Genomic DNA, 12,501 nt, shown 5'->3' on the forward strand with positions numbered 1-12,501 from the left:
CTGCTGTCGGCAGGCGCTTGTCTGCCTTCCGCCTCGGGTACACGTCACAGTTTTAAGTACACGTACCAGCCTCCCGGGCGACCATGGCCGGTCTGAGCGCGCTCGCTCCCTCTAGCCCACGCGTCCAGACCAGCCATGGTGCAACGAAAACACTTTTTGTAATTGCAAAGGCACGTGGAAAAGCCATTTCCGTGGAAATGTAAATTTTCAGAGGTGACGTGTTCGTTACAACGTTTATGTACCAAGGCGCTTACCCTGCCGTTTCCGTATAGGATTCGATGCGGGGTAATCAATTCTTTCTTGCTTGCTTTCTCTCTTTCTATCTCTCTCCCTCCCTTTACCCATGATTTTGATCACCAGGGCCATGCGTTGCCGGTGTGGTTGGCCTCAAAATGCCACGCTACTGCCTGTTCGGGGACACCGTGAACACGGCATCTCGGATGGAGTCTACGGGGGAAGGTGCGCATATTTGTTTTACAACACTTCATCGCGTACGTGGTGCAACATCTTCGGCTTTGGATTGGTTGGCCCGTTATACAGGGGCTAGTTCAATGAGCAATTAGTTTAGAACCCTCAGAGTGCTTACTAAAAGACGAGCTCCCTCAGCTTTCGGCTTGCTAGTCACTACTTTGCAACTCAGCTGCCAATCAACGCGTCACCAGGGGACCGTAATCTCCTCTAAAAGAAAACGCATGGACAGGGGAAGGCTTGCATTTGAAGTAAATGAGAGGAACTTATTTGTAAGGCAAGCCTTTCCGCACATTCGTGGTTTCTCAGAATTTATAGTCACATTGTTACGTGGCGGCCGGACAAATGACACAAACCATGGCGCTAACCACGCTAACCACAACATTGACGGTAACCACAAATGACACTAACCACAATATGATTAGCTTATTGAGCTTCACGCTCCTGTTTCTGAAGCTAAAGCAAAATTGTATGCTTAGTATGTTTTGAGCATTCGAAGGTTAGAAGTATTAACCAATGACAATCTTTTGCATAACGCGCGTTAAATTTCTAAGGATGAATAAGCGAAATTATATGTGGAACAAGCGCAACACATTTATCTCTTTGAACATGATATCAAGCCTTAATTTGGCCTAGCATCCCTGAATGTGTGTTGCCTATTTCGAAGGAAGCAACCTATGGAGATCAAGACGAACTGGGTATCTTTCACAGGAACGAAATACGTATCGACTTTGTGTGTGTTCAGTGCGGCGCTTATTCAGGCTCTCGAGGCGATATAACCGGAGCAAATGCAAAGTATTCATCACGTTGTTATCAAATTAGCGCGGTGAAGATGCATTGTTAGCCGTGGACTCTAATGGCCATTGTACATTATATGGTGACCTCCCCGGTCCTCTTCATTTGCAGCCTTGAAGATCCACGTCAGCGAGGCGTGCAAGGATATTCTAGAGAAGCTCGGAGGATATTATCTGGTCGAGAGAGGCCTCATACCAATCAAGGTAAAATCACACCTTTAAGTGTCCGCTTCTGCGGCAACCAGTCTGAATTCACAGCTACCCGCAAAAAAGCTAGTTTGGGTCAGCGGTGGTTGCTGATGAAATCTCTTTTTTGATAGATATAACCAAAATTTCATTTAGAAATTACAGTTTCTCTTAGTACCGGGTAAGCATAAGGAAGGCTTTGTGCGAAACAACTATTCTAACTTGTTGCCTAAGAGTTCCCAGTACTCCAGAACTATTTTTGAAAGCGTCATCATCATTTGCCGTCATATTTTTCGCTCGGAAAATTCAGTACTGCGTACAAACTAGTAGCATAACTCACAGCCGACAAACCCGAGATGTTAGGACTCTACGCGGGAGATTTTGACGCTGGCTGTCATTACGCTGACTTCCTGAACATTTCGCCAGGTAAGTCCTGAAAGGACCACTTTAAAACAAAACGAAAATTCCCGCCCGTAGGCGCACGCCGCGTGTGGATATTTTGTTATTGACCACAAACTGATGCCTTTCCCGTTGTTGTAGTGAGGTATTTGTATTTGTAAGAAATTATCATTGAGGTATTATCATTGATTTTATTAAGGCAGTGAGGTAGGTAGGATTACGGCAGTATTTTGCCAGAATAAATGTTTTCTCTCTCTCTTGTCGCTAATGTGAATACACGTGGTTCCACATAAGTGAGCAGAGCAGCAACCGCACGTATTTTTGTTGTTGCTATTTCCAGCCGTTTTTGAGTGCCTGAGCCATAGTGAAGTTTTCTTCACCTTCAAACCCTAAAGAGTGCCAAACATAAATACGAAATTCTGGTTTAACATCAACACCAGAGGAACCGTTAGCTCTGCTTCCGCCACAGGGGAAAGGAGAGATGAGGACCTTCTGGCTGCTGGGAAAGGAGGGAGGCTGTCCGGCCGCCATTCCTCAAGCGCTGACAGGGAGCGCCAACGACAGCCACTCCCTCGCGGGCACGGACGGGGACGCCTCAAGCGCCGGCGGCGACATCTCGAGGGAAGAGTCGTCCGCACAAGCCCTCGCCTCACTGGCGGCGGGTGGACGCACCGGTGGCCTCGGCGACGAGGCACGCTGCCTGCTCACCGACGGAACCCACGGCAGCAGCAGTCCCCGGCGCTACGCAACGGCGGCCATACACAACGGCAGCTGCCTAAGCCTGTTCCACGAGTGCAAGCGCAACCTGCTCAAGGAGTTGCGCAGAGACTACGGCACGAGGCCAACGGGCTACCGGTCGGCACCTATCATCGTCTGCCGAGAGAGGGGGACACCTGCGGGCACTCTGGAGCCGTGCTGAGTGTCGACCGCGCGTGTGTTTGTGTGTGTGCGTGTGTGAGAGAGTAATGTGGGACACGCGCAATCCCGTGCTCACATCTGGCGTCCCATTGCGGACAGGCGGGGCCAACAAGATGGGAGCACTGGTTATTTACGACAGACGTGAAGGACCCATACGCCCATTACTGCGCCACACCTTCGGAGACAGCCATCATGTGTGTGAAGCAGTGTACACGCCGTTAACTCCACGGGGACAAACTCGCGCATGTACTTGACTGAACAATGGGAAAGTTTGAGGGCTCTTTCTGGCCTTGTCTGGTGAACTTCAATGGGTTGAGTTCCCAGAGATGGGCAGCCCAGGTGCAGGAGGTGAATTCTGGGTGACGAAATCGTCCTCGTCGAGGGAATGCCTTATTCAGTGCCACTGTTTTATTCTTGCGTCTTTCATGTTGGGCTACTCTGTAGTCCATCAGGGTGTTCCTATTGAGTGCGATGTATGTATACAGAATCCGCGTTACCGGTGCATTTGTGGGAAGTCACAACGACGCAAGCCGTGCCATAAAATACTTCGTGATCAGTCCAAGACGTTGTACCTGTTTTTGGCAAAATGGTGCCTACTGCGAGCCAAGGACCGTCCAAAAAGGTGGAATGTAATTTGCTTTGCGAGCTCAGCACCGTTGTTTAAAACGTCAAATGCATTGTGTGGCAGAATGGTTTCCCTAGGTTTCCAGCCTAGGAAGAAAAGAACTAGAAAGGCTAAGATTGCTCGATAGCCTTCAGTGGACTTGGCATGTGGTAGACGTTAAGAAAACCTGCTTCGGATCTACTTATGTTGACGAACAGTTTGATCATTACTTTTTCTGCCGCGCAACAAATATCTAAAGAGTACTTACGTTAATTAGAAAACATTCTGTGAGACCCGAGTACTGGTATACTCGCATGCATTTGATACTGAGCTTTTTGTTTTTTAAATGTTCTCCATCAACGATAGAGTATTTATTTTCATCCATTAAAGAGCTTTTATTACAAATTTTCCGACGATCGATCGACCTCTTTGACATTATTCATTTTAGTTATCCCCTCAAGGACAATAAACAGTTGTAGTTGGTGCATCGTGTGCTGTCTGTTCGCTTTGTCCGCAGTCGCTTTGCTCTGCGAAATTCATATTCAGCGACTTTAGACATATTTACTACGGAGCCATCCATATAAATCCAGGTGTATATTAAAGGCGATGAAACAAACAAGGCTGAACTTTAGCGTCAACGGTTGAACGATCTGTAAGTGTAGCAGAAAAGGTTTGTGATGGAAGTCTAACAATAAATAAATGCCATAAACAATAAATATTATAGTCGAACCCTTATCCGCTGTCTTGGTCTGTACCTTTGCCCCGCAGGTGCCATGAGGAATTTTTCAGAGAAACACTGCTACCAAGGCGGTGTTAACCTCTTTGACACCGGGTTTGTCTGAAATAAGTTTACGGATAAGTCTTTTCTTCGACGGGTGTTCCTCGAATTCCTTTTAATGGCTTAAAGTGACCCTGAAACGCTTTTTCAACTTTCTTGAAATCCTAAATGCTTGCAGAACTCAGTCACCCAACACACCCAGTACTTCGATTAGGGGGCCGCAAAGTACCTCAGCAAAAAATTACTTTTCTACGCCAATCAGATAACTTGGAAACTCGTTCACAAGGTTTTTCTCTCTTTCCCGGTCTGGACCTTCTTCGTCGGCCCGAATCACTTCACTTAAGCCGTGTAGCGGCTGTGTTGCTGGCCGTTTTTCCTTCAGTTGCTGCAATAAACGCTTTTCGGTAGCAACTTTAAAAATAAAGCCACAAAAAGAAGGCAGAAAAGGAAGGTGTATCTGGTGCGACGAGCAAATCACCCAGTGCCCTTCCGTGCTGGCGATAACTGTAGCTTTCGCAGTGCTTCCAGGCGCGAAGGAAACAGTGAAAGCGTTTACCGAAAGGGTTGCAGGGTCCCTTTAAAACATGCATTTGAGCAGCCGTGTAACGTTGCGGTTGGAACTAATTGCGCAGTTTCATAACGATCGGCGTACTGTGGACTTTGCTTGAAAAGTCGCATAAGCTCTGTCTTGTAGCAGTGAAAAGAATAATCTGGAACCACCCTCACAGGAGCCGGAGGAACGAAGAAGCCGTCTGCTCAGCAGTGTTGCGGAATGGGCATCGCCATTCCATTCCAATTCCATTCCGAGGAATTAGAATTTGTCGTGATTCCATTCTTTTCAATTCCTCGGAATGACATATGTTAGCCCATTCCCACTCCTGGAATGGATGGGAAGCTCAATTCCATTCCTTTAATTCCGCATCGTAAAAATTGCCTCAGGTGCTTTATGAAGTTGCCGAGAAACGCAACGTGTATCTCACGTTATCGTACGGGTTTAAAACTGCAAAGGTAAGCAAAATGTGCCACTTGTCACCCAAGTTGGCAGGTGTTACAGGTTGTTTACACATATCGTGCAGAGCAACTACCCAACGCAAAAAATTACCGTCCCGTCATATCGAAAGTAGAAAGAAGCGCGAAAGCTAAAAGTGCGTCCAGCTTTCGCTGAAAGTGCTTTTAACCGATCGTCAAACCTTCAAGCACCCAAATCGCAAGCGAAGAACGAACCCATGAGACAATGTTTCGCAAGTAAACTCAACTACGAACGATCTAAATGTATGTACAAAGTTACGTGGTTCATGAGATAAAGGTAAAGGTTTATTATTGTACTTCTTTTTCATGATCGAAGCGTGTGTTGTTTTATTTAGACCCGTTCTTTTTTTGCGATTTTGAAGTAAGCGTTTTGATTCAATGGAAGTCCAGTTTCAGAGAGACAGAGAACAAGAGAGACTTCATTTGCGGTCCCCGGTTTTACGCACGCACCGTGTGTAGAGACCTTATCAGAGCTCTTCGTTCGAGCAACCGGTATAAAGGGTAATGTAATAATTTTTTTGAGAATGTGTTCGGTCCTACTGAGAAAGCATTCGCTTTCAAATAGTTCAGTGTCGCACTGCCCCTTTTTGCATAATAAGTAACAGATCGAGTAGATATTATAGTATTGGCATGTTAGTAGGTTTTAACGGTTTGTTATTGAGCGATGCGAGATGAAACAGGCATTACGCTCTTACGTTGATGTAGTCTTTTTCCGTTTCATTGCGCTGTCGTCGCATGCTATCTTGCTATCTGCTTTGCGTACCGTCGTATCAACGCCATTAGTATGCTGTGGATGACTAAGAGACATGTCGCGCAGAGAGAGAGAGAACAAACTTTATTTTTCGCAGGACCTAAGTCCAGGTCCTAATTTGAAAGTTCAATTCACCGGATCCACGTAGTATTCCAGAATGTCCGTGCGGATCCGGTGCACATGTTTGTAGAGAGCTTCCTGGGCAGCCTGGATGTTTACTGTCAGCGGGGGAGACAACCAGAGCTCCCAGGAGGAGATGGAGGTGAGGGATGGGTCAAGTGATGGGCTTGCTCACATGTACACGTATTCTAAATGCTTACTTGAATGATTTCAAGTGAATATACAGCATCGAGCACTACACCAATACTAGTGTACCAATGCGAGAGACGGGAGGGCAGCGGCACAGAACACCTTTAACAGTTTTAATGCGTAGCGTTATTTGCCGAGTACTCCTACACCAGAGCCGTGTAACGTCCTGCATTTCCACAAAAGTGCAGATATCGCAAAAGTTGCACCTGTAATCGCTGTAATGGCGTAAATGGATATAACTGGTCGCACAAAAATTCGAAAAACTAAAAAAAAGATGAGAGAAATATTAAAAAAATTACGGAAAATGGCGAAACGTGTAACGCCCTCATTTCCACAAAAATGCAGACTTCATAAAAGTTTCAAATGCATTCGTTGGAATAACCTAAATGGAGATGACTGGCAGGACAAAATTTTGAAACACTAAAAAATAAATAATATATTGAAAAAATACGGACAATGTCAAATTGTATACCGCATGCTGTTTCAATAATAATGCATTATTCGCGAAAGTTCCACCTGCAATCGTTGTAATAGCGTGTATAGACATAATTGTTCGAACGGAATTTTGAAAAAAAATAAAAAAATGAAGACAAATATAAAATAATTAGGAAAAATGATGAACCATGTAACGCCCTGCATTTACAAAATAATGTAGATTTCGGAAAAGTCCCAAATGTAATCGTTGTAATAACGTAGAGGAAGATAATTGGTGGGACAGCATTTAAAAAAATGTGGCTGAAAAAAACCCACACTCACGACAGGCGGCGTAAGAATGCTACGCATTAGTAGATAAGTCTCTGAATTATATACTCGCTGTTTCATGTTTCATGAGCAAACGCTTTATATTGTTAGCTCCAAGACTTCGCAGCATAATCTTGCGGTGAGAAACACCGCGGCTTCAGATGCGCGCCGTTTGTATCCCCTCTGCTTCTCCACGCTATTCCCCACTTGCTGGCCTGGCTACGCGGCGCTTGCCATTGTGAGAGACGCCGGTCTACCATCGGCGCCACGGACAGTTGTACAGAGACGCTATGCCTCAATATTGCATATTTCATTATTTCCTCCCTCCCTCCGTACCCGCACCCTGCCGAAGCTTGAAGAGCCGACCTAACAGCACCACCGCACAGACGTGCTTGCGCAGGTCGAAGTTCACTTTGACACACGCTGCGGCAGGTTGCGCGGATTCAGTCACTCGAGATAGCGGGTATGCGTTCTCGTTTTCGTCACCTTTGAGATATAGCGACGCAGTGGTCGCCACAGACTAATTAAGTAGCTGGAATGCGCCAGCAATGGTGACACCGTCGTCTAAAAAATCCCCATTTCATTGCCATTCCATTCCGGGCTAAAGGCCCTTAATTCCATTCCCATTCCATTCCTCCAAGCGTTGTCGTCATTCCATTCCCATTCCATTCCGGCATCTCCAAAAGGTGGAATGAATCCGGAATCATTTCAATTCCGGAGTGGCAACTCCGCAACACTGCTGCTCAGTGCCCTGGGAGACATCGGGCCACAGTCTTACCTGTGCTTCGTCAGCACCTGTCCAAAAGCTTGTTCTGCTTTGATGTAGAATTGCCGCACAAAAAGTTTGAAGTTTATTATTACGAAGTGTTGAAGTAATACGGTGCATCAATAGGAAAGAAATACAGAAAGAGGGAGCTTAGTTTGTCCTTTTGGAGGAACCTCTTGTTACGAAGTGCATAATAATCGGTAAAAAAGAAGCAGTCAGAATAAATGGAAACCAGTCAGACTGTCTGTATTGGCTGGAAACCATTGAGAAGGTATCTTAACGGCGCTATTGTGATATGGCGGTGCGCCGACAACGTCGAAAATTGGCCCTTCATTTGAAATTACAGCACGTATAATAGCGATATTTTCTAATTTTTTGTCGGATACATTTTCTTGGTCCAGCAGGACAGGGGACTCAGAAACCTCAGGAGGGAAGGCTTCACCAGAAAGTTTTCCTGAATTAATTAAGAGCGTTAAGTGGCCTTCGCAACTAGCTTTGGTACAGCAAGATTTGGCTAGTCTGCCAAGGAATCAAACGTGTATTTTTATTGCCGATGGATAAAATGCTGGATTAAGCAAAAAATCCGCCATCCGGTATCGGCGTCTGCAGCAGCGAAACTAACAATACAGCGAAATCTTTCTTAGTGTTGCTGATGATATCCTGTAAAAAAACTAATGCGTTTCCCCCTAGACCAGCAGTTAGACCAACAAGCTGTAATAAGATCTCTGGACTCACGACGAGTGCGTGAAACCAGGTTTCCATTGTGTCAATACAGTCACTTGAAACTCGCGGGAAAAAAAACGGTTCTAGAGACGACAATACGCACATCGATCTCATAAACCACGCAAAGGTATAAATTTAGAGATTTCGTAAATTCATTTATTAATTACGCTACAAATAATCACATGGGTTTGTTTTTCATTTGCGATTCGGGTCTTTTCAAGTTTGACGTTTGATTGGACGCACTCTTAGCGAAGGTTGGACGCACTTTCGCAGTTTTGGTACTAGGAATCTTTCGCGCTTCTTATATCTTTTGTTAGTAAGGGATGGTAACATTCTAATACAATTGAATGAAGTGCTAATTTGAGCGAAAAAGCCTCCATCCGGCATCGGCGTCTGTAGCAGCAAATACGTATTAAAATGACCGACAGCGCAAGGAGAATAAGAGTAAAATATTGGCTTGAAAAGAAAATTACGAGAATCTGGGGTGCGTGGAATCGATCCCAGTACGAGCGGAAAGCGAGTCGCATGCGCATCTTAGACAGCACTACGGCTCCGTGGATCTTGCTGACAAAAGTTGGACCATATAAATGTGATATGGCCTTCGGCTTGGAAAGCGTTGTCCGCAGTACATGCAATGGGACGTACAATGTGTCAGTTCGACGTGCTTGGCGCGTAGCTAGGCTCATCATTAGGGTAACGATATGTTAACGTTGGATATAAGAATAACAGCGTACCCACTAAGGTGCATTAGCTAAGGACGACACCTGTAGTGAGAAGCTCATGGTCATTCTACAATTCCCGCTTGTCTGAGGCGTCAACATACCCTGCAACCATTATCTCGTTCTCATCAGAGAGCATAGACAAGTGGCAACAACAATATGAGGAGTAGAAGCTGAATATTGCACGCAATCTTTGGCGTATGCTAATAATAAAAGAGAATTACCATTCATCCATTAATTAACATAGGGCATCTTCAATGTAGTTCTGATTTCTGAAATTTATGAGCAGCACTTCAGGATAGGCCAACCAGGCCACGCGTTCTTAAAATCGAAACGCAAATTGTACGCGTCAGGAAAAATACGACACTAAGCTTTTCACACATCCTTCTCTCCGTAAGATGGAACTGTTTCAAGCACCCGCTCTAAATACTCTACCTATTAGTAGGCAAGTGTGAGCGAAATAAATTACTCCGCCGTATTTAGTTCTTCGCATAAAGTTACTGCCGGGCTAACTCTTACTAAAGTAAACGCCTGTAATTACTGCCGGGCTACAGTTACTGCCGGGCTAAAGTTACTGCCGAGCGAACTCTTACTAAAGTAACTGCCTGAAGTTACTGACTGGCTACAGTTACTGCCGGGCTATCGCTTAAACGCTATGTTCTTGCGGCTTATAAGACGGCTGTACTTTGTAAGCGCAGGACGAAGATCCCCCGGTCAAGCTCTCGCTGACACTTTACTTATCACTGGCGCTGACAGACAGAGAAAACACGGAGCAACAGCCGCGGTGGCCGATACATTCTGCCTAGCCACAGCCAGTGTTTGTTTTGAGTCTGGTCACTTTGGGATGATGAGCTCTCAGCTCCTCCGGGCTCGGGACAGAAATAGCGCCGGGCATGTAGCTGGGCTCCAGAGAACGAGAAGCTCGGTATATGGCATTAAAGGTCAATTAGATGATGTCGCGCCAGGAAATGCCTCGAGCTACCTATAAGTAAATGAAATTCCTCATTAAGAAAAAGCTTAAAGATCAGCCCGCGTTAAACTAGGAGCACATCGATGACAATGTAGGAGCTCCTTGCGTCGCAAACTGAAAGGGCCTTTGCAACCCTTCCCATCAATACTTTTTTACTTACTGTTTTTGCCACGCGGCATATTAGAGGAGGTTTAAAGATGGGAAGAGAGAAAAAAGTAGGTAGGCAAGAGAATGAGAAGAAGAAAGTATAGAGAGAGGGGCTGCCAAAAGCACAGGGGGTCACAAAACCGAAAGGTTTTCCAGTCTACAGATATGCATGCAGTCCAGTGGCGTGCAGAAAGTCCATCAGCGACCTGCAGTAGTTATCTTCCGGCACCCAGCGATTGTAGTCAACCGGTTCATCACACAGGAGACCAACCTTTCGTCGTCTCGGGCTGTCCTTGTTCCCGCGCTCGTCCACAAAAGATGCTTGACGTCAGCTTCAGTCGCCGGAGACTGACACTTGGGACAAGTTCCTGGGTCGTCTTGTGAGTGCCCCCGAGTCCGAGTGACGGAAGGTGTGAGGGCCACCTCAGCCCGAAGCCTCCTGAGGGAAACTTCCTCCACCCGGGAAAGATTAGGGGGCGGGGAGCAGACACACGGGGGGGAATTAGGGCACGTGTGTCCCTTCTCAGAAGTTTTCCGGGCTAAAAGACGGAAGCGTGGGTCACAATGAAGGGAGCTAGGGGAGGATTGCAGTGAACGCAGGGAAAGCTGACGCGGGCCGCACGGAGGGTAATCTTGGAGAAAGCGTTAGAGAAATTGCTATTACATTCCTCAAAGTCCAATGATCTTTAAAAGGGTGCTTATTCATAATTCACTCAAACTACATCAACACTTTCACTCTTTCCTTCCATTTTGGAAGCACTGTGAAAGCTCTAGTTATCGGCAGCACGGAGCAGCACTGCGTGATTTTTTTCGTCGCCGCAGATACGCCTTGCGTTTCTGCTTTGCTTTTGTGGCTTTTCTGAGAGTGGGCATCGAATGCGTTCTTTCATTGAGGCAACTGAGAGGAAGCCGGCCAACAGCTGCTACATCGCTGTAATGACGTACCTCGAGCGTCCGAAGAACTCCAAAACTGGGAAAAAGAGTAAAATATTTTCGACAATTTTTTAAGTTATCGGATGGGCATTTAGCAGTAATTTTTAGTTTTACTACTTTGTGACCCCTCTTCTGATTATTTGGGGGTTGGTTGACCACGTTCTGAAAGCGTTAAGGATTTACAAGAACTGTTGCAGGGTCTCTTTAATAGGATAAAATTACGGCAAGCTCACCTTAATCAAATAACACCAGCACTAAATACAAGTAATGACGTTTTAAAACAATTTGTAGTGTTGCGTACGATGATTGTGATGCATATTCGACGACAGGCCGCATCGTCTCTCAGTGATACGTTTATTGATAGCTTATCTTGCATTAAACTAATACCTAATGTCTTCTAATATTACTTCAGAAATCCTGCGTCAAAGTCCTGCTTTGGAGCTTGCAAGGCATAAAGTAATGCGAGAAAAAAAACTTGCTGATAAATTGTAGAAAAAATTAAGATACATTCCACCGGATGGAAGTGCACGACCAGCGGACGTGAAGTCCAAACTTTACGCGCTGTCCCCATCGCGACGATTGAAAAGGATTCAGTTTAAAATGACATATGACCACTTGTCTCGCTGACGGGACAGCGCCCACGTAAGCGCTCGGAACGCTGGCATAAAGAACGTGCAGCGAACGCAGACAAGGCTGACGCGGGTCACACGGCGGGAAATCTTGCAGAAACCGTTATTATTTTTCTTAAAAACCACTAATCTTTAAAAGGGTGCTTATTGATAGTTTACTCGAAATACATACCCAAGTGATGAGACGTAAAAACGTTAGGTCCATATCATTTTTTGATGTCGGCAATGGCGCCTATGGGTAACTAATGTACCCAAAATTCACATCCAAGTAACGAGACGTATCGATTGTGCGGCGTGCGACTTTAACGGGGACCGCGTGCCAATAGCACGCACACCGGCACGTTCCTTTTCCAACTCCTTGCGTTCCACAGGCACGTTTTTTCGAGTACATGAAAAATACATGGCACACCAGCCATACAAAGTTTCGCTTTAAAATAAATTAGAGAGGCGAATACGGCGTATGTGCACTTCGGGCATTATTCGCACAGCCGATGTTAATGCCCAGGGACGTTTTCCCAGCCCTAGCTTTCGCAGGTAGGCCTGGGAACGGTGAGACAATTGTTGTGTTAAGACAACGTTTGTGAGTCAAAAGTGGGACAAAGACAACATTTTTTTTATAAAACAAGACAATTTGTTC

General features: G+C 45.7%; 1 protein-coding gene across 1 annotated transcript in view; it reads left to right on the forward strand.

The window, feature by feature from the left end:
• Positions 1–4,090, forward strand: part of Gyc32e (Guanylyl cyclase at 32E) — a 258,216-nt gene extending 254,126 nt beyond the window's left edge. The window contains exons 23-25 of the mRNA XM_077671235.1: positions 361–459; positions 1,375–1,466; positions 2,317–4,090. Coding sequence (XP_077527361.1) covers positions 361–459; positions 1,375–1,466; positions 2,317–2,766 — 641 coding nt within the window. The 3' untranslated portion in view covers positions 2,767–4,090. The remainder of the gene's footprint in view (positions 1–360; positions 460–1,374; positions 1,467–2,316) is intronic.
• Positions 4,091–12,501: the final 8,411 nt, after the last annotated feature.

This window comes from Haemaphysalis longicornis, unplaced genomic scaffold (assembly GCF_048455015.1).
Source record: "Haemaphysalis longicornis isolate Haplotype H1 unplaced genomic scaffold, Haemaphysalis longicornis Haplotype H1 scaffold_5, whole genome shotgun sequence".
In the NCBI taxonomy this organism is placed as follows: domain Eukaryota; kingdom Metazoa; phylum Arthropoda; class Arachnida; order Ixodida; family Ixodidae; genus Haemaphysalis; species Haemaphysalis longicornis.